Source organism: Trichosurus vulpecula, chromosome 3, assembly GCF_011100635.1.
Source record: "Trichosurus vulpecula isolate mTriVul1 chromosome 3, mTriVul1.pri, whole genome shotgun sequence".
Lineage (NCBI taxonomy): Eukaryota > Metazoa > Chordata > Mammalia > Diprotodontia > Phalangeridae > Trichosurus > Trichosurus vulpecula.
In genome coordinates this window covers 42,881,523-42,902,175 of record NC_050575.1, presented here as the reverse complement: position 1 = coordinate 42,902,175, position 20,653 = coordinate 42,881,523, and the positions used below count along the sequence as shown (strand labels likewise).

General features: G+C 37.1%; 1 protein-coding gene across 8 annotated transcripts in view; it reads left to right on the top strand.

Annotated features, from left to right (window-relative positions):
• Positions 1 to 18,535, top strand: part of FERMT2 (fermitin family member 2) — a 147,698-nt gene extending 129,163 nt beyond the window's left edge. For 4 of the 8 annotated variants that reach the window (XM_036750330.1, XM_036750326.1, XM_036750328.1 and 1 more), the window contains 7 exons: positions 7,875 to 7,981; positions 8,091 to 8,312; positions 9,566 to 9,589; positions 10,140 to 10,160; positions 10,681 to 10,805; positions 15,905 to 16,046; positions 17,266 to 18,535. In XM_036750330.1, coding sequence (XP_036606225.1) covers positions 7,875 to 7,981; positions 8,091 to 8,312; positions 9,566 to 9,589; positions 10,140 to 10,160; positions 10,681 to 10,805; positions 15,905 to 16,046; positions 17,266 to 17,439 — 815 coding nt within the window. In that variant the 3' untranslated portion in view covers positions 17,440 to 18,535. The remainder of the gene's footprint in view (positions 1 to 7,874; positions 7,982 to 8,090; positions 8,313 to 9,565; positions 9,590 to 10,139; positions 10,161 to 10,680; positions 10,806 to 15,904; positions 16,047 to 17,265) is intronic. The other 4 variants (XM_036750332.1, XM_036750329.1, XM_036750333.1 and 1 more) reach the window with 2 other exon arrangements.
• The last annotated feature ends 2,118 nt before the right edge of the window (positions 18,536 to 20,653 follow it).

The following is a 20,653-nucleotide window of genomic DNA, read 5'->3' as shown; positions in this document are numbered from 1 at the left end:
AAACTGCATCCCATAAATTTTGGTATGTTGCTCATTGTCATTCTCTTTAATAAAATTATTGATTGTTACTGTGATTTATTGTTTGAACCGCTTTTTCTTTAGGATTAGAATATTTAGTTTCCAATTAATTTTTAAATCTATCGTTCCATGGCCCTTTAAACATTTGATTTTTATTACACCATGATATGAAAAGGATGCATTTAATATTTCTTCCTTTTCTGTGTTTGATGTAAAGTTTTTATGCCTTAATGGTCAATTTTTGTGCAGGTGTCATGTACCACTGAGAAAAAGGTTAACTTTTTCTATCTTTGTTCAGTTTTCTCCAGAGGTGTATCGTATCTGACTTTTCTAAAATTCTATTCACCTTCTTAATTTCATTCTTGTTTATATTGTGGTTAGATTTATCTAGTTCTGAGAGGAGGAAGTTGAGGTCCCCCACTAGTATAGTTTTGCTATTGATTTCTTCCTATAACTCCTTTAACTTCTTTTCTAAGAATTTGGATGCTATACCACTTGTGGCATATATGTTTAGTATTGCTATTCATTTTCAATGGTACCTTTTAGCAAGCAGTAGTTTCCTTCCTTGTCTCTTAATTAGATGTATTTTTGCTTTTGCTTTGTCTGAGATCAGAACTTCTACCCTTGCTTTTTGGGGTTTTTTTTTTAACTTTAACTGAAGTATATAATATCTTTTGCTTCAGCCTTTTACATTTACTCTGTGTGTCTTTCTCTGCTTCAGATGTGTTTCTTGTAAAACATATTGTAGGATTTTGGTTTTTAATTCACTCTTCTATCCATTTCAATCTATTTATGGGAGAGTTCATCCCATTCACATTCAGTTATGATTACTAACTGTGTATTTCCCTCCATCCTATTTCTCCCCTTGTTTATACTTCCCCCCCCCCCTCTCTCTTTTCACTCTGTCCGTCCTCACCAGTGTTTTGCTTCTGACCACCTCCTCCCTCAATCTGTGCTTCCTTCTATCAGCTCCCCCCTCCCTTTTTTTCCCTTTCTCTTCCTACTTCCCTATAGGCTAAGATAAATTTCTATACCTGAATGTGTATTATTCCATCTTTGAGTCAAATCCAGTGACAGGAAGGTTTAAACAATGCTCATCCCCTCTCTTCTTTCCCTCTACTATAATAGGTCTTTCACACCTTGATGTGATATAATTTACCCCATTCTGCCCCTTTACTCTTCTCCCAATACAATACTTTTTTTTATATCATCACATCAAAGTTAACATACCCACCCTCTCTGTCTATGTATACTACTTCTAACTTCCTTAATAGAGATACAGTTCTTAAGGGTTACAAGTATCTTCTTCCCATGTAGGGAAGTAAATAGTTTAACCTTACTGAATAACATGTTTTTTTTTTCTTTTCTGTTTACCTTTTTATGCTTCTCTTGATTCTTGTATTTGAAGATCGAATTTTCTGTTCAGTATTGATCTTTTCATCTGGAAAGTTTGAAAGCCCCCTGTTTTATTGAATGGCCATCTTTTCCCTTGAATGATTATGCTCAGTTTTGCTGGGTAGTTGATTCTTAGTTGTAATCCAAGCTACTTTGCCTTACAGAATATAATATTCCAGGCCCTCTGATCCTTTAATGTAGAAAGTGCTAAATCATGTGTTGTCCTGACTGTGACTCCATGATATTTGAATTGTTTCTTTCTGACTGATTGTAGTATTTTCTCTGTTACCTGATCATTCTGGAATTTGGCTACAATATTCCTTGGAGTTTTCATTTTGGGATCTCTTTCAGGAGGTGATTAGTGAATTCTTTCAATGACTATTTTACCTTCTGCTTCTAGGACCTCAGGGCAGTTTTCCTTAATAATTTCTTGAAAGTTGTTGTTCAGGCTCTTTTTTTGATCATGGCCTTCAGATAGTCCAGTAATTCTTAAATTATCTCCTGGATCTATTTTTCAGGTCACTTCTTTTTCCAATGAGGTATTTGTTAGATAGGAGTGACTGGAGTGGGAGCTTTTCTAGCAGGTGTTCTAGCAGATTCACTCTTGGTCCTGGAAGACAGGAAGACAGGATGGGAGGCACAATAAGAGGTTATTTATATTTAAGTATATTTATATTTATTCTTGTCTTCTCAAGAGGGTTGCTGATAATGGGAGCATCAAATCCTACAGCATCCCCAAGAATGTAGTAGAAGCTACAACTCGTACAGGTTCCCTAAGTCTCAATGGGGGCCACTAGAGACTAATACACCTTAACAAATCCCCCCAAGCCTCAGTGGGGACGGATCAAGGTACACACAGCATTACAGCTTGTACATTCCCCCTGAGCCTCTCAGTGGGGGCCAGTTGAGGCAAACACACGTGCACATTCCCCTTATGCATTCCTATTCCCCACTTACTGACCAGTGCCCGCTTGATTTATAGGGTAACAGACAAAGAAGGCAGTTTGCCAATAATAGCCTCACAAGTTTACATTAACACACAGTCACAGTGAGTATTTACCAGCTGAACTCAAATGTTTATATTACTTACCATTATAATATGATGGGCAAGTGTGGTGAAGATGTTTACAAGCCATGAGCCTGGGAACTAGAGATTGTTATGACCATGGATCCTGGGAACTAGTATCTAAAAAAGAATAACAAAATCCACCTTACATATAGTATTTTACAGTTTCTTCTGTTTTTTCATTCTTTTGATTTTGTTTGACTAATTCTTGATATCTCCTAGAATCATTAGCTTCCACTTGCCCAATTCTGATTTTTAAGGAATTATTTTTTTCAGTTAGTTTTTGTACCTTCTTTTCCATTTGGCCAGTGCTGTTTTTTAAGGAATTGTTTTCTTCAGTCAATTTTTGTGCTCCCTTTTTCAAACTGTTGACTCTATTGTGTAACCATCATTGCTTTTCCCAGTTTTTCTTCTACTTCTCTTACTTGATTTTTGAAATCCTTTTTGAGCTCTTCCAAGAGTTCTTTTTGGGCTAGAGACCAATTCATATTCCCCTTTAAAGCTTAGCATGTAGGCATTTTGATATCGTTGTCCTCTTCTGAGTATGTTTTGATCTTCCCTGTCACCATAATAGCTTTCTGTGATCAGGGCTCTTTTTTGGTGTTTTTGCTCATTTTCTATTGTATTTCATGATTTTTAAAGTTGAGCTTTGCTTCTAGGGTACAGGGGCAGCACTGTCCCAAGCTTCTCGTGCTGGAGGCCAAGGGCCTGGTCATTGGCTTGGTGTGCTAGGGCCTCAGGGGCTGGGCAGTGGCCCAGCCTAGTCATGCCTTTTGTGCCAGGTGTTCCAGGGCAGGCAGTTTGCCTTCTGTGCAGGAGCTGGAGGCGTCACAGCTGACCTGCTATGAAACTGACCTGCTGAGCCAAAACCAAGGGGCCTCAGTTGCTGGTCTGTGCTGGAGCCTCCCACTGGCTTGCCTGGATACTGCCTGCACTAGACTGTGGTCCCCTTTTACCCAAGTGAAATGTACCTTTTCTGAAGTCCTTTGAAGTTATCTTAAACTGGACAGTTGTTTCACTCTGTCTTTTTGTGGGTTCTGTTACTCCAGAATTTGTTTAGATGCTTGATTTAACAGTTTCCAAGGGAAACGGGGGAGAGCTCAGGCGACTTCATGGCTTTTCTCTGCCCCAACTATCACTCCTACACTAGCTATACTCCTTCCCATTCACTCTACACTATCAGTTGGGCATCATATTCCTAATGTCATGGTCCTCTTCAAGAATGAAGGACAAACAATAACCTGTAAGTAGTCTGAGCTGCCCCACTGGCCAGTTCCAGTTGGGCAACTCAGATCCTCCCCCTCCTCCTTTTCTTCCTCCTCCTCTCTCCTCTTTCCTCTCCTTTCCTCTCCTCCCCTCCATTCCCCTCCCCTTTTCCTTCTTTCCTGTCCCCTAGTTATCTTATTTGTTGAAAGATTCACTTTTCAAAGAATTATTTAAATATTCATTATGGAAACATTTAATAAAAATTATTATGCGAAGGCCATTGTTTGAGGTTCTGGTGATATGCAAAGTTTAGGTACAAAGTGCATGGGGCAACTAGGTGGTGCAGTGGATAGAATTGCCAGCCCTGAGTTTAAATCCAGTCTCAGACACTTAATAGCTGTGCAACCCTGGACATGTCATTTAACCCTGTTTGCCTTAGTTGCTCATCTGTAAAAAGAACGGGACAAGGAAGTAGCAAACCCCTCTAGTATTTTTGCCAAGAAAACCACAAAAGATCTCACAGACACAACTGAAAATGACTGAACAACAACAATCACTCTGATGGCTCGGAGTGAATGTAAATAATAATTGTTTCTGTTCTGGACAGAAACCCTTCCCAGGTGGATTTTTTTTTTATTAGATAAAAGGAGCCATTCCTTGTCTCATTTCTTAGCCAGCCTTAATCACCAGATGGGTGTTGGCCTCAGTCAAAATGAGAACTTAGCTTAAAAGGCCAAGGTCTCCCACTGCATTCAAGGGCCATCTCCAGTTGTCCTGATTTGTGTCTTGCCACTGGACCCAGATAGCTCCAGGGGAGAAAGTGAGGCTGGTGACCTTGCACGTGCCTCCTCCACTCCTATTTGTGTGCTGCCCAACAGAGCTAGAGAAAATCACGGAACTGTTGACTAGGTCCATGAAAACTTAGGTTATGTTATGTTATCTCAACTGAACCTTCAACTGTGGCTAGGCATTCCACTTGCCATGACCTTCATCTCACCTTTCCAAATCTTGTTTCTCTTCACACATTCCATGAAGACTGCACCTTGTAGTGCACTGAAAAAATTCAGGCCATTTACCAAAACTTCTCATTTCTCTCCTCTTCCTCACCTCACATTGCTCAAACCTCTTGCTCCACTGTGCTCTCCTTCACTCCTAATTTAGAAGAGGTGGCCCTTCTCTTTGCCAAGGCCAACTCCTTTACATGTAACCTTGTAATCCTCTCCTGTCTTCTTTAGCAAATTGCCTCCCACTCTCTCTAACTTTCAGTGTCTCCCTTTTGTAAAGGCTCCTTTTTTTTTCACTGCCTAAAAACATGCCTGTGTCATCCTCATCCTTATTTTTAAAAAACACCTCTTCTTTGGTCCTACCATCCCCACTAGATGACATCCTCCCATTCTCCACTGAATTGAGCTGAAAAAACTATCTACTCTAAGTTTTCCTATTTCCTCTCTCTCTTGTTCTGGCTTCCAGCCTTATTATTCAACTGAAACTGTCCTCTTCAAAATTAACACTGTTTCCTTAATTGCCAAATTGACCGGCCTTTTCTAAATCCTCATCATCCTTGACCTCTCTGCAACATTTGAAAAAAATTCCCTCAAATCTCTCCACTCTTAATACATCTTCCACATAATTTCCAAAAGTGATTTTCCTGAAGCGTAGGTCTGACCATGTTACCCTAATATTCGGTCAATTCCAACGATTCTCTATTCCTTCAGGATTGACTATAAAATGTCTTGTTTGGCATTTAAAATCTTTTACAACCTGGCCCTTTACTTTCTTTGGTCCCATCCATGTATAGTCTGTGATATAGCTCCAGTGACCTACTCCGTGTTCCCTACAGACAACATGATATTTGCATTGTTTGCCCTCCGTGCCTGGAGTGATCTTTCTCTCTTCACTCTGCACTAGGCCTTTCCCAGGCCCTTCAGCTTTCCACTAAGATTACCTTCCATCTACATTGTACATATTTATACACATGTTGCTTCCTCCACTAGAAGGTTAGTTCTTTGAGGGCCGCGGTTGATTTTGGCTTTCTCTGTATCCCTAATGTTAAACATATTAATGCTAAACACATAATCAACACTTAATAAATGCTTCTTGACTCACTACCAACATTGGCCCTGAGAGGAGTTGAGAAAATGTACCTCCTTTCCTTCTTTGCCAGAAAGTATGGGTTTCTGATTCAGTTGATGTATTGGTTACTTTGACCAAACTACTTTTTTTCCATCTTTTTTCTTCAGTTTTTAAAAACGGATTAAAAATGGAAGACAAGCCAGTCTGGAAGCAGTGGGGATCACTACATAAATTTCAACAGGCCATTTGCCTTAAATTCCCTCTTCCCTGTTTTACTTCTTGAAACTCCTTGTTATCACTTCTCCCTTCCCCTTTTCACTTTTTTTTTTTTTGGCAGTCTATGATGACTCCTTATCTAAGCTAATTTCCCTACTTAAACCTTTCCCCTCCTCTCTCTTCCAGCAGATTATTCCCATAATTATTTCTTGTCTCTCTCTAATCTTCAGTTGCTTCCTTTCTACTGCCTCATACTCTTCTGTCTACAAACACTGCCTCCCATCTTTAATACTTTCACCTGATCCACACGAGCTTTTATTAGAGTGTAACCTCCTGTAGGGCCGTCAGGAAGATCTGAGTTCAGATTCAGTCTTAAGCTACTTATTAGCTATGAGACCCTGGGAAAATCACTTAACCTTTATTTGCCTCAGTTTCTTCATCTGCAAAATGGGGTTGATAATAATAGCACCTACCATCTAGAATTGTTGTGAGGAAGAAGTGAAATAATCACTGTAAAGCACTTAGCACAATGCCTGGCACATGGTAAGCACTGTATAAATGTTAGCTGTTGTTACCATTGCCACATCTATTCGGTCTATTTCATTGATTCGTTTATTTAACTTCAGAATTTTGTTCAACATCACTAAACTGTGAATCAGTAATTATTTTGTAATGCTCCCCTTGCTAATTTTTACTCCCTTATATGGCCTGCAGCCTAGAAGTAGTCCTTGTAAAACAAAATGCTGAATTACTTTCACTTAATAGGAGGGAGGAACATTTAAAAGAAATTCATATTTTCATCCCTTATATATTTTTATACATCAAAGAATATATTCTTTGGACTTTATTCACAGAAGCATTAGAGGTAGTGATTTGTTAATGTTCTTCAAATCTTTTCCGCAAATACTAGATTTCAAAAGTTTCTTCTGTTATTCTCATATGAAAATTAGAATTACGATGTTTGAGTAAGCTTTTCTTGAACTTGACTCAAAGTTTTTTCTGTTGTGAATTCCTTTATGAACATTGCCATCATTAACTCATATGTTCTTTCCTGATAGCCATGGAAATAGGAATTTCTACCATATTGTCTTCCATACACAACAAAGTACAGAGGTCCTATCCTGTGTGATCTCTGAAATGAACATTGAGCGATGCATGTTCTCTGAAGCCTTTGCCATGGCTGTGCTATTCTTAAGATATTAATAAAATAGAATCTTTGTTCCTGAAAATTTCCCAGAAAAAGAAAAAATTGAGCTTTATTTCCCACTTTCTCATTTATGCCATTGCATATCATTTTTAACAGATTTATTCCTAAAATATCAAGAGTTGAATTTGTTATTGTTGTTTAATTGTACCAGTCATGTCTGACTTCATGAACCCATTTGGGATTTTCTTGGCAGAGATAGTAGAATGGTTTGCCATTTCCTTCTCCAGCTCATTTTACAGACAAGGAGACTGTGGCAAATAGGGTTAAGTGACTTTCCTAGGGTCACATAGCTAGTAAATGTCTATTTGAACTCATGAAGATGAGTTCAGGCTCAATGAAGATGAGTTCTGACTCCAGGCTCAGCCCTCTATCCACTGTGCCACTTAGCTGTTGGAATTTTTTTATAATTCACATTATATTTTGAAAGTAATTGGTGTTTAAAGAAATTTTTTGTAAATACCTGTGTAAAATGAGAATTCCTTTCATAAAGAAAATAACCGCGCCAAAGACCACTTAGATCACCACAAGCAGAATTCTATAAATGTACATTTAAGGGATCCTTAAGGAATTTGGTCCCACGTTCATGCATTCCATAACAATGATAATGAACTTAAGGTTTGGAATTTTGTGTGGAAGATATATTGATCTGTAATTTAAAAAAAATAAAAATGATTATCTCATTTTAAATTATAGGATGTGAAGTTACTCCAGATGTAAACATTTCAGGTCAAAAATTTAATATTAAGCTCCTGATTCCAGTTGCAGAGGGTATGAATGAAATCTGGCTTCGTTGTGACAATGTAAGTTTTTCACTTAAAGTACAATATAAATCTTGGTTCTCATGTTTATTTAAATTTTATTGTACTTAAGCTTACTTATATTTTATTATTAATTTCTCTGCAATTGTAGGAAAAACAGTATGCACACTGGATGGCAGCTTGCAGATTAGCCTCCAAGGGCAAGACCATGGCAGACAGTTCTTATAATTTAGAAGTTCAGAACATTCTTTCATTTCTGAAGATGCAACATTTGAATCCAGATCCTCAGTTAATACCAGAGCAAGTCACAACTGATATTAATCCTGAATGTTTGGTGTCACCTCGATACCTAAAGAAGTACAGAAATAAGCAGGTATTAATTTCTTCTTAGTACAGTTTTATTGTGTTTTGTTATATATATATACATATATATGTCTTTAAAATTCAAATTTTACTTTACTTTTCTTATTTACTTAGAATTCTTAATGATCATTCTTTACTTCATACTAGGTGGATAGAGAAAACTAAATTTAGTTTCACTCAGTTTAGATTTTAAATGATCTATTTAAAAATAATAAAATAGATTTCCTTTGATGGAAATTCTCAAATTTCAGTCATTCAGCATTCATCTTGACATTTCAGAAAGTTAAAACTACAGTGATATTTTCACATATATTGTAAGGAAAGTAGTAAGGAAAGGAAGAAATGCTATGCTAGAGATATTTATGGAATGTTGATTTCAGTTTTAAAAAGAAAAGTAAAGCAAAGAATAAATTCGTTATAATTCTTTCAAAAAATACTCTGTAGAGAGATATTTTTAGAGGATACAGTTTCCAAAAAGTAAGTTTTCAAAAATCATCAAGGCAGATCCTCAGCTTTTAGCAATTAGTGTATATGTCATTATCAAATTAGTATCAGATGAGAAGAGCTACCGAGCATTTTAATGATGTTCAAATCAAATTATGAAATCCCTTTCCCATAGATCTTTAACATGGCATAATTATCTATCTTTTAGAGTTTTGGACACAAAGCCATTGCAGTCGGTAGGTTTTAAATCAAGGCCTATAGTATAAAAGGCCCACCCAGTCATACAGTTCTTGGTTTTTTTTTTTACTAGCAATGTTTTAAAAGAATCATATCCTTTATTCTTTTGTTTCTGTCATCAATAACTTATTTCATTGGCATAGCATTCTTTCCACCAGTTAATTTTTATTTACTCGATGCTAAGTGGAATTGGCGGGGGCGGGGGAGGGGGGTGGTCTATAGGGCTTTGTCCTACCAAAGTACTTTTTAGACTGAAAAATTTGAAAACCACTGGACAAGATCACTCTTTATGACTACCTCTGTGAGTCCATATTGATCAGAGATACATTGCATACTTTTGAATCATTAGTGTCAAAATTTAATTTTATTTTAGTCTTATGAAGCTATTTCACATTCCACACAAAGGTTAACATTATAAGACCTGCCATAGATGTATTTTAAACTAATAATAAAGTGATTGTCTTAAGAAAAGAGTTGCTCAGCTTTTACACCTGATAAATGTTATCTACTTGAGTAGGATACTTTTTTTAAGTCCATAATCCCTGGAGTCTTAGACAGTAGTGCTTTTTTTTCTTTCTCCAGGAAAAAGGATTCAAAAAGCAGATGGTAACTGAAGGCTTTGGTTTACTATTTTAATTTTAGAAACAGTATGTCCATTGTAATGTTTAATGCACTTGATTTTTTATTTTACTTATCTGAAAGAGTAGTGCATGGATGGCATTACTTTTTACTGCCTCTGACCTAGGTAATGAACTATTTCGAATATTTATATTGTTTTCCCCTTTGAAAATAATGAGTTCTGCTATAACCAGTTACAGCTTGGAAATGAGATAAAAAGTGGTTTTTCTCTCGTGTATTTTCTCCCCACAAATGTGTGCACATATAGAAGCTTAGTGTTTTAGTAACACAGAGTTTTAAAATGATTTCAAATAGTTGTTAGTATGGTTCTCAAATAAAAATGGATCTGTGCTTCCTTGTTTTCATTTTCATGCTTACATTCATTTTGCTTGGTTTCTTCCTAAGGAATTTTGCATGATTTTTGGCTATAATTTTGGTTTGCAGTTGACTGTGACTTTTTCTTTGCTTTGTTGCCATTTTCTGATTCCTTTTTTTTTCTTTCTGCTTCTTTTTTCTTTCCTTCCATTGCCATCTACAGCCAGGCTATATAAGAGATTTGGTAAGTTCACAGTATTTAAAAGTAGACACATACAGAGAGTAACTTCACTACTCTTGTTATCTATACTGTTTTTATGTATGTGTGATGTAAAAAAAAAAGTCTACAATTTTTTCTGGTTACTTAAAAATAAAAAATGCTTTCTAGTTATTTAAATACTGAAAAACCGCTAACAAATATCTTCTGCTAGAAACTTTCATTTCAATAACTTATTCCATACTTAGATTTTGAAGCCAAATTTATTCTTTAGAGAAACCATATAGGACAGAGTAATTATTTGTATGTCACATAAAAGCATCGCCATACTTTTACTTATAATAGACATTTCAAGTAGCAGCTATGTCTCGTAATGGTTTTTATATTTGCTATGGGGTAATATATGGAATTAAGCATTAGAAATTAATATCAATTTTTTTATTATGTCACTAATTAGTTCATACTCTTGTCATGCATATTTTTAGCATAACAACAATTCTTTAAAAATAAATAACTAATAGTAAAGGTGATGTTTAATTATATGCAGATCACAGCAAGAATCCTGGAAGCTCATCAAAATGTAGCTCAGATGAGTCTTATTGAGGCCAAAATGCGATTTATTCAAGCTTGGCAGTCTTTACCAGAATTTGGCATCACACACTTTATTGCAAGGTTAGTGACTCTGCTAAGTACTACTATAAGCTTCAAAATTATGAATTTATACTAAAAATATGAAGTCATGTAGCATGGGCTCTCCCTTCTCTCTAATCCCACATCTGTAACCTAACCTTTAACATCATCTCGCATTTTCTCTTGTCTCTGAGGAAGGAGGTAGCCTTTCTCCTTGCCAGGTTCATTCCCTCTATTTGTGCTGTTGAACCCGTTTTCTCTAGCAGATCGTCCTCTTAAATTTCTGTTCTCTCCTTTTACATTGGCTTTTTCCCTACTGCCAATAAATATGTCTTCTTCATACTTAAAAACTTTCATGTGACTCCAGAACCCATTCAAGCCATCGTCCTATGTCCCGCTTCCTGATATTCCAGTTGCTTTTCATCCCCTCGCAGTCGACCCGAACATTCGACTGTCTCTCCACATTCTCTTTCTAAGATAACCAACAGTCTTGTGAGTGCTGACTTCGATGGCTTTCACTTAGTTCTCATGCTTCTTTACTTCTCTGTAAGAGTTAACAGCGTTGACCACCTTCTCCCTAGGTTTTCGTGACACTGCTCTCTTCTGGTTTTCCTATGTTTCTGACAACTGCTCACTCTCCTTTCTCGATCTCCGCCCCCTCCCCAGCCCCCATATCAGTCAGGTCCACAAACCATTTATTAAATGCTTAGTATATATCAGGCACAGTGTACAAAGAAATCCACAGACCCGTATCTCCCGAGAAGTTCTAAAGAGGGAAAGACTCGAGGCAAGGAGAATGGGTTAAATGCCTGTTGCATTTTGAAGGCTTCTGAGCCGACTGCTCCACAGTAGTAGTTGTGTAAGTGGAGAGGAGACATACACAGAAAATGACACGAAGGGCGTATTAGCTTAACACATTGTCTGTATGGGATGAACGAGGGCAGGAAGTCAAGGTGACGCTAAGTTTGCAGGCCTGGGTAACTGGGGGGAGTGTGGCGCTCTCAGCAGTAATAAGAAAGTTCAGAAAAGTTGATAGTTTGAAGGGAAAGACAATGAGTTCTGTTTTCCCTATTGCATTTAAGATGCCTACAGGACATTCAATGCAAGATGTCCAAAAAGAAGTTAGTGGTGGGACTTAGGAGAGACGTTACGGAGATGATGATTGAAGCCATGGGGACTGATTCAATGGCCAAGTGAGACAGAGGGAAAAAGAAGGCTCAGGACAGAACTTGAGGGACACTTATGGTTAGTAGATGTGGTACGACTGCCGGTAGAGCAAAGGAAGTTGAGAAGGAACAGACAAGTAGGAGAAAAACCAGAAGCAAACAGTGTCACGAAAACCTAAAGAGGAGAGAGCACCCAGAAAAAGAGGGGGAGCAACAGTTTCAAACATGGCAGAGGATTCAAGAAAGATAAAGAATGAGAAAAGGTCATTAGATCTGATGATTACAAGATGATTGGTTCTGTGAATTAGCACATCCATTTTTGGAAACATGCAAATAAAATATCCATGCACTTTTACTCAGCAGTTGTACTACTAGGACTATATCCCAGGGAGGGTCATTGATAAAAAGAAAGTTCCCACGTACACCAAAATATTTATAGGAACATTTTTTTACAGTAGCAAAAAAACTGGAAACAAAGTAGATGCTGATCAGTTGGGGAATAACTAAACAAATTGTGGTACATAAACGTTAAAAAAAAAAAGCCATGCTGTAAGAAACAAGGAATATGGATGAATACAGAGAATCAAGGAAAGACTGGCATGAATTGATGCAGAGTGAAGTAAGCAGAGCCAAGAAAAGAATATATGTAATGCAAATCATGTAAGTGGAAAGAACAACCAGGAAAGAATTGAAAGGGAGTGTCGTGATGAAAACAGGGACTTGTTTGAACTCTCCCCCAAATCCCTCCAAACACCTGTAAAATGACTCTAAACAAGCTCTAGAGCTACAGAACCCATGAAATGACAGAGCAAAACAAGTCTCCAGCCCAAGGCAGCCTGGATAGTCACCAGGAAGGGTCTAAGCACCATTCTGGGAGCGGAGCACAGCCCAGTGTTGGCCGCACCTAAAGAGACCAGTTCAGAGTACACTGAGCGGAGCAGGCCTCAGGGCACCAAAACACTGAGCTGTGGCCGTTTCCAAACTTCTCAACCCACAGACACCAAAGACAGCAGGTCAGTGGGAAAGCTGTTGGGCCTGGGTGAGAGAAGTATGGGGTCCAGCCCCAGCCCCAGGGTGGCGGGGGCTGCTTCCACAACTCCAGGCCCACAGATGAGGGAAATCAAGTCACTGATCAGGGTGGGAGTGCATGGATTTCTCAGTGCTGGCACTGAGGAATCACTCTTTTGCTTTACCCTGCTTGGATCTGGGTCACAGCCCTTGTTGGTGGTCTTTGGAGGAGGAGAGGAGTGCTGGTGTAGCACAGCTTGTGGTGGATGTGGAGAGAGAGCCCTCCTAGTAGTTCGCTGGCCAGGAAAGGAGTCCCCCTTCCAAAAAAAAAAAAAAAAACAAATCATTCCACCTTAGAATAGAAGTAGGTCTGAACACAGCAGCACAAAACCCCTGAAGCTTAGGACAAAGCACTCTCCACTATGAAAGCAGTCATACCCTGACAAAAAGCTCAAAAGTCAAGTAATTGGCTAGGAAAATGAGCAAGCAGCATAAAAGGGCTCAGACTACAGAATCTTTCTTTGGTGTCAAAGAAGATCAAAACATGCTGCCAGAAGAAGTCAACAGAGTCAAAGATCCTACATCAAAGGCCTCCAAGAAAGGGAGTGTTGCAAAATTATAAAGAACAATCAGGACCCCAAAGAAATCAGAAAACAGCTCCTCCTACTGCTTTTCGGGGATTGGAGGTCTACGAGTGTGAAACATTGCATTTGTTTTATATTTTTAAACGTATTGATCATTTAACTGTTTTTTCTCTGAATCATTTTCTTTTTTAAAAAATTCTATGTGTTACAAGATGGCTCTATAAGATGGGGAAGGGAAAAATATAGAGGGATATTTAGGTGAAATAAAAACCAAATGATAATAAAAGATCATTGGCAACTTTGGAGAGAGCAATTCCAGTTGAATAATGAGGTGAACATCCGAATTGCTGAAGGATTAGAAGCAAGTAAGAGAGGAGGAAGTATAGTGCGGTTGGCCTAGTGTGAATAACTTTCTCAAGGAGTTCAGCTGAGAAGGTTAGGAAAGATAATAGGATGATAGCTAGAGGTATGGTAGGATCATGGGAGTTTTGTGTGGTTATACCAGTTTTCCATCTGGGTTTTTTTTTTCCTCCACATACTTTCTGTGATCTCAGCAGCTTCCTTGCATTCATTATCTCTACTTGTATGTGGCTTGTTTATTCACATAGTTGTTTGCATATCTCCCTCTTTGGATTGTGAGTTCCTCTAGGGTAAGTGCTGCCCTTTGCCTTTTTTTTTTTGGTATCCCCAGCACTTAGCACAGTACTAGGCATATTCTAGACATTTATTAAATATTTATTGCGGGGAGAAGCCAAGATGCTAGAGGAAAGGCGGGGACATACCTGAGCTCCTCCCCAAAACCCCTTCAAACAACTTTAAATGATGCCTCAAAACAAATTCTGGAGTGGCAGAACCCACAGAAGGACGGAGTGAATCATTTTTTTGCAGCCCAAGACAACTTAAAAGATCGACAGGAAAGATCTTTTGCACCAGGGTGAAAGTGGAGTACAGTTCAATGTAGGCAGCAAACCAGCAGTAGACCTTGTGGGCAATCGAATCAATGGCCACAGTAACAGTTTTCAGACCTCTCAGTCCATAGATGGAGCTGGGGATACCATAGCCTACTGGTCAGAAGGGCCCCTTTGCTGACTCTGGGGATGCAGAGATCCACAAAAATACAAGGAAAAATGCCTTGAAAAGCAGAATTGGCCAAATGGAGAAGGAGGTACAAAAGCTCACTAAACTCCTTAAAAGTTAGAATTGGGAAGTGTAAGCTAATGAGTATGAGACATCCAGAAACAAAATAAAAAGAATGAAAAAAGAGAAGAAAATGTGAAATATCTCATTGGAAAGACAACTGACCTAGAAAATGGATCCAGGAGAAATAATTTAAGAATTATTGGACTACCTGAAAGCCATGATCAAAAGAGTCTACACATGATCTTTCAAGAAATTATCAAGAAAACATTAAAGCCAGAAAGAAACAATTCAGATATCGTGGAGCCATAGTCAGTATAACACAAGATTTAGCAGTTTCTACATTAAGACATCAGAAGACTTGGAATAGTCTAGAGGGCAAAGGAGATAGGATTACAACCAAGAATCGTCTACCCAGCAAAACGAAGTATCCTTCAGGGGGAAAAAAATGGACATTCCGTGATCCAGAGGATCATCTCATTTGGGGGGGGGGGGCTCGAGAGGGGGAGGAAGGGAGTGGTTTTGGCACTCAATTTTTTTTAAATGCATGCTAAAAAATTTTAAAATGAGTGTTAAAAATTGTTTTTGTAAGTAATTGGGAAAATAAAATATTAAATTTTCAAAAAGAAAAGGTTTATTGGTATATTCTCTTGCTGATCCCATCAGTTCCCATGGGTTCAGCTATCATTTCTATGCAGATGACTACCAAATTTTTGCACATAGCTCTCTCCTGACTTCCAGACCCACATCACCAACTGATAGCTAGACATTTCGTAGTGCCCAAATTTCCCCCAAAACCTCCCCTTAACTTTCCTGTTTGCATTGAGGACAGGGACCATTTATTTTGGAGGGTTTTTTGTCTTAGTATCCCCATCACCTAGCATAGTGCCTGACACATAGAATGAACTTAATAAATACTTGTTAAATTGTTAAATTGAATTATATCTCTTCTACTAATCATGGTATCAAGAAATTTAGCTAACGTGATGTTCCTGCTTAGGTACATACCGTGATTAATAGTACATCTTAAGACACACTAAAATGTAATATTTCTGTGACTTTTACAGAGCTTATACAGAAAAAACAAATTCACTGTATTCGATGGGATTTCTGCTTTACTCCTACAAAAATAAAATGTACACTTCAAAGTTATTAAATTAGTAGGATGTCCACCTATTAAAGCTCACTGAGTAACTGAAAATAAGATAATTTATATGGATATCTTTGGCTTACATAAATGTTATAGATTTCAAGGGGGCAAGAAAGAAGAACTGATTGGCATTGCCTATAATAGACTGATTAGGATGGATGCCAGCACTGGAGATGCAATTAAAACATGGAGATTCAGCAACATGAAACAGTGGAATGTAAACTGGGAAATAAAAATGGTAAGTAATTTTTTTTTCTTATCTGTGTAGCCCTTTTGCAGGAAAGTGGAGTAAAGAATAAAAGATTGTTAAGGATATCACTGTTACTGCAATGTCCTTAGGTGTAGAAACTTTAGTTCTTTTTTTTATTATAAAGGAAAAGCAGTGTGGCATTGTTCAAGACTAAGGAACTCTGTTCATCTTTAAATGTGATTGCACTCCAGTGTCAGATGATACTGAATACAGATGCCTCAGAGACAGAAAGGCCTAGCTTCAAGTTCTGCCATACTCTTGCTGTGTGACCCTGAGCAAGTCACTTAACCTTTCTGTACTATAGGCCAAATTTATGAAACATGTGACTCACAGGCTTCATGAGACCATGTAATTGGGAAATACTTAAGATAAAAATGCCATAAAACAGAGATAATATTACACGTTAAAACTAAGTTAATATACAGCCTACAGGGATTCTTATTTATGGATTAGTGGCCCCCTTTTCTTTTGAGTTTGACACCACAGCCCTAGGTAAGAAAATAAATTGAAGAGAAGGTGCCAACCTGAGTTGGTAGAGGGAGTTTCCTTACCTGGGAATTCTTATAGTAGTGAAATAAGTTATATAAAAACAGTTTGAAAAGTTTGTTTCAGAGTAGTCATATCCTTCAGTGTTACAGTATGATTTTTTATAAATCCTTAGCAATGCCATTCTATAGTACTCATTTCTAAGATATTAAAGTTTCTGACACCTGAAGGTTAAATTTCTAAAGCAAATGTCAAATGAAACACAGGAAGTAGATTTTCTCCTGAGACTTCAAGAGACTTTCTCACTAATTGAATCAACAGATTAGATTCAGAGACTGGGAAAGCTGTAACTTAATGACCTAAATGTTTTTGCATTCATTTTCTTTCTAGAACATGAAAAGATTAAACAGAGAGGAGCGAGATGTATTTACTAAACAGCAACATATATGACTGAAAGGCATTATTAGTTTAGAATTTTTTTAAAATAGTAAACATTTTGAGTACCACTAACTTTGTAAATATTTAATATAAATTTTCTTAGCTTCAGCCAAATAAAGCTGTCTGACATGGATGTGACTGTAGTCAAGACAGATTAGAAAGGATAAACCAAGATGCTGCTAGAATTAATGGAAAATTCCATTAATAGAAGTTAATGGAATTAATGAATAGCTTTACTTGAATACCACAAAGCTATTTAAGCCTTTTTTACCTTTCATTCTAGGTTACAGTAGAGTTTGCTGATGAAGTACGATTGTCTTTCATTTGTACTGAGGTGGATTGTAAAGTTGTTCATGAGTTCATTGGAGGCTACATATTCCTCTCAACACGTGCCAAAGACCAAAATGAAAGTTTAGATGAAGAGATGTTCTACAAACTCACAAGCGGTTGGGTGTGAGTTGAATGTATTGTAAAATGAAACCTCATAGCCATTATCAATATTTAACTTTAAAAGCTGGTATTTGAAATATGCTGCTTAATAAAGTAAGCTTGAAATGTATCTCTTATGAAAATTGTTTAACCTTATCAGAAGATTAATTATCAAAAGTTAATATGTACACGAAAAGGCACATCTATTAATCTGCAATCATGATACTATATATGGACAACAGTATGTGACAGTGCTTATAGCTGTAAAACTCAAGGTGATGAGCAGATGAGAAATTAAATTTGATCAATTTAAGCTAGCCAGATTGTAAGAAATACAAACCAATTATTATAATGCCATCCGGGCTTAAACTATATGAAGACTATTTATCATGTTTAACTCATGTGTTTTATTGTATATGTAAATTTGGCCTCATGTAGCGTGTTTTAGACTTTATTTTATCGCTACCTGAAATTTTGGAAGAGTCATTGTGTTTGAACTTGAAGGATGATAATGTTAACTGTTATACCTGTTTTATCTCTCTTAACCTTTTCCATTCTTTTGTGTTTTTATTTTTACTCTTACACCATATTGTATGAAATACTTGCAGTATTCACCAGCATATTCACTATCTGCCTAAAATATGCAACTTTTGCATTATAATATGAAGTAAAGGTCTATGAAGTATGCATTTTGTATAACTAATGTACAAACACAAATTTTATAAAATTGTACAGTTTTTTTAAAACTAGTATCACTGATCAGCCAGGGAAAGTGGCTTAGATTTAAAGTATCATCATTAATTATATGCTTTTAAAACTATGTGTATCAATTTGGTAGAAACTAATTATAACAATGCATTTTTTTATCTCTGCTAAATTAAAAGTATGATTTTGTTATAACTAGTGATGATTATGCCACAGTGTCCTTCACTCTAATGTCAGAACTTGGCATTTCTAGCCTGTTGCACTCTTGCAGTCTGCATTGATGCTAGTTAGAGAATTCCAAATCCCACGTAAGCCAGAAAAGAGCCAAGAAGTGGATTACCAGTATCATTCAACATACTATTGTTTAAAAACTGTATAAATGCATTTTATTTTAAATAAAAGCAAACTCTTTCATTTAACATGGGTTTTCTGTTGTTATGTTTACCAAAAATGAACTTTTACCTTTGCTAAAGAAGAATGTCTGATTGTTAGTATTACCTTTTGCTTTGGTGGCAGTCTGTCACCAAAATTGTAGAATGTCATGGCAAAAATATTCCTCTGTTAAGAACTCAACCACTTGACCTGAGAATCTATTATTATTTCATTTATTAAAAATAAACTTTTAACAAAAATATCAGATATCTGTTGCCACAGAGCAATAGTCACTAATACAAATTCTGTTCGCAAAAATGAATAGCCAAGTAATGACAGTCTTTCCCTATAATACTTGGAGTTTCTTTTTTTTTTTATCAAAGTTTAACTGAAAGGGAATAGCTTAAGGAAAAGATCATCTTACTTGGCTTTAAGCTTGTAATATGCTTATAGCTCTACCATTCTCCCTTTAACCAAGGTTCAACTCTAAACATCTTGGACTCTTGTGATTCCTTTATGCTTTCTGATCTTGATTCTTCCTTTGCATTGTTTCTCTTCTCCTTCCTTTCTTTTGTATTTCATATTATATTTATACTTCCATAATTCAGGCCCTTATTACTTTGTACCTTCATTATTCTGCTATTGCAGAATAGCCTGTTAAGGTGTCTACTGCACAACTTTCCTACTAGTCTCCTTGCTTCTAGATTTTTAGATAGCTATTTTATCACATCTATCCTGTTTACACATCTGTAGTGAGTTTCAGTTCCTTACATAATTAAGTCTGGCATTTAAGGCTCTCTATAGCCTGACCACAGGAACATCCACCTTCATCTCTCTACTGTTTTGTACGTATAATTAGGGTGGACTTTTTTACTGTTTTCTCTTTTGGAGCACTGAGGTAATCAAGTGCTTTTGATGAGTCTGGCCCTTGTTTCTTTGATTGAATCAAGAGTCTTTGACCTGCTTAAGAAACAAGAAAGCCTAATTCATATAGGTTTGAGTTGCATGATTGTGACACCCTTTGACCCAGAATAGGGTATATAAACTCTGAGGTTAGCATTTTGTTTGGGGCTCTCACTCACTGGAAGAGTGTTGTGTGATTTGACCAGACGAGACTCTGGATAGCCGCTAGAGCCCTCTGGCTTTGAAAACCCAGATGTTTGTGCCTCTCTCTCTCTGGTAACTATGTAGTTCTTTGGTCAGACAGCTAGAGGCTTGTCTGTTGATAACTGTGTGTGTTTGCTCTGTTTATATTGTCTCTGTTTGTAATTTCTGTTTGTATTTGCTCTGAAGTTCAGGGTGCTGGCTTTTCCCCCTGAACGAACTGAATTGTATATGTGTTTGATTAAAGTGAGACTGTTAACCCCTTAAAGTTGCTTTCCTTAGAAAAGCAGATCAAAGAACCTGTGCTAGCAGCCCTTCTGCGTGCTGGTGTTACCGGTCTTTCACCTCCACAGTAGCTACTCGCAATATTGTTGTTGCATCCTACACCCTAGTAAATTTGAACTACTTGCTCTTCCTCAAATACTCCTTTCTACATCTATGCCTTGGTTTATCAGCCCCTCTCCCTACCATCTTCTTGAAATTCTTCCTTTTTTTTAGGACCAAGTTTGTATGCCACCTTCTCTAGTGCCATCTCAGGCCATCCCAGACAGAAGTGTTCTTTCCATCATTTTGCATATCTCTACCATTTCTTTCATACTCCTAACATTGTAGTTATTTGCATATATTTTTCTTCCCTAAGAGAGAAAACATGGCATAGTAGATAGAGTTGCCTTTAGAACCTGGAAAACCTGAGTTTGAATTCAGCTTCTAATACATCTAAGACTGTAAGTTGCAGAACAGTTTCTATAACATTTCCTTAGTCCTTTGTTAAGTAGTCCTGTCCAAAAAAAAAAAAAAGATGAAGTTAAACTTACCCCTTAGTGCATACAAATCATCCCTTTAAGTGATTTAGAATTTTTGCCGAGGATCCAAGTATCCAACTCACCAGGCTATAACTATGAAAATCACTTTTTTGAAAATCAGGATGTTCACATATGCCTAATCTTGAGGCGCATCTAATTCCTCAAAAAGCGTCAACAGTAGTTTTAAAAATTACTTGCAGGTTCTTTCAGTATCCTGGAATGTCATTTGTCTGTCAGGTGATTTGAATTCATTGAAGG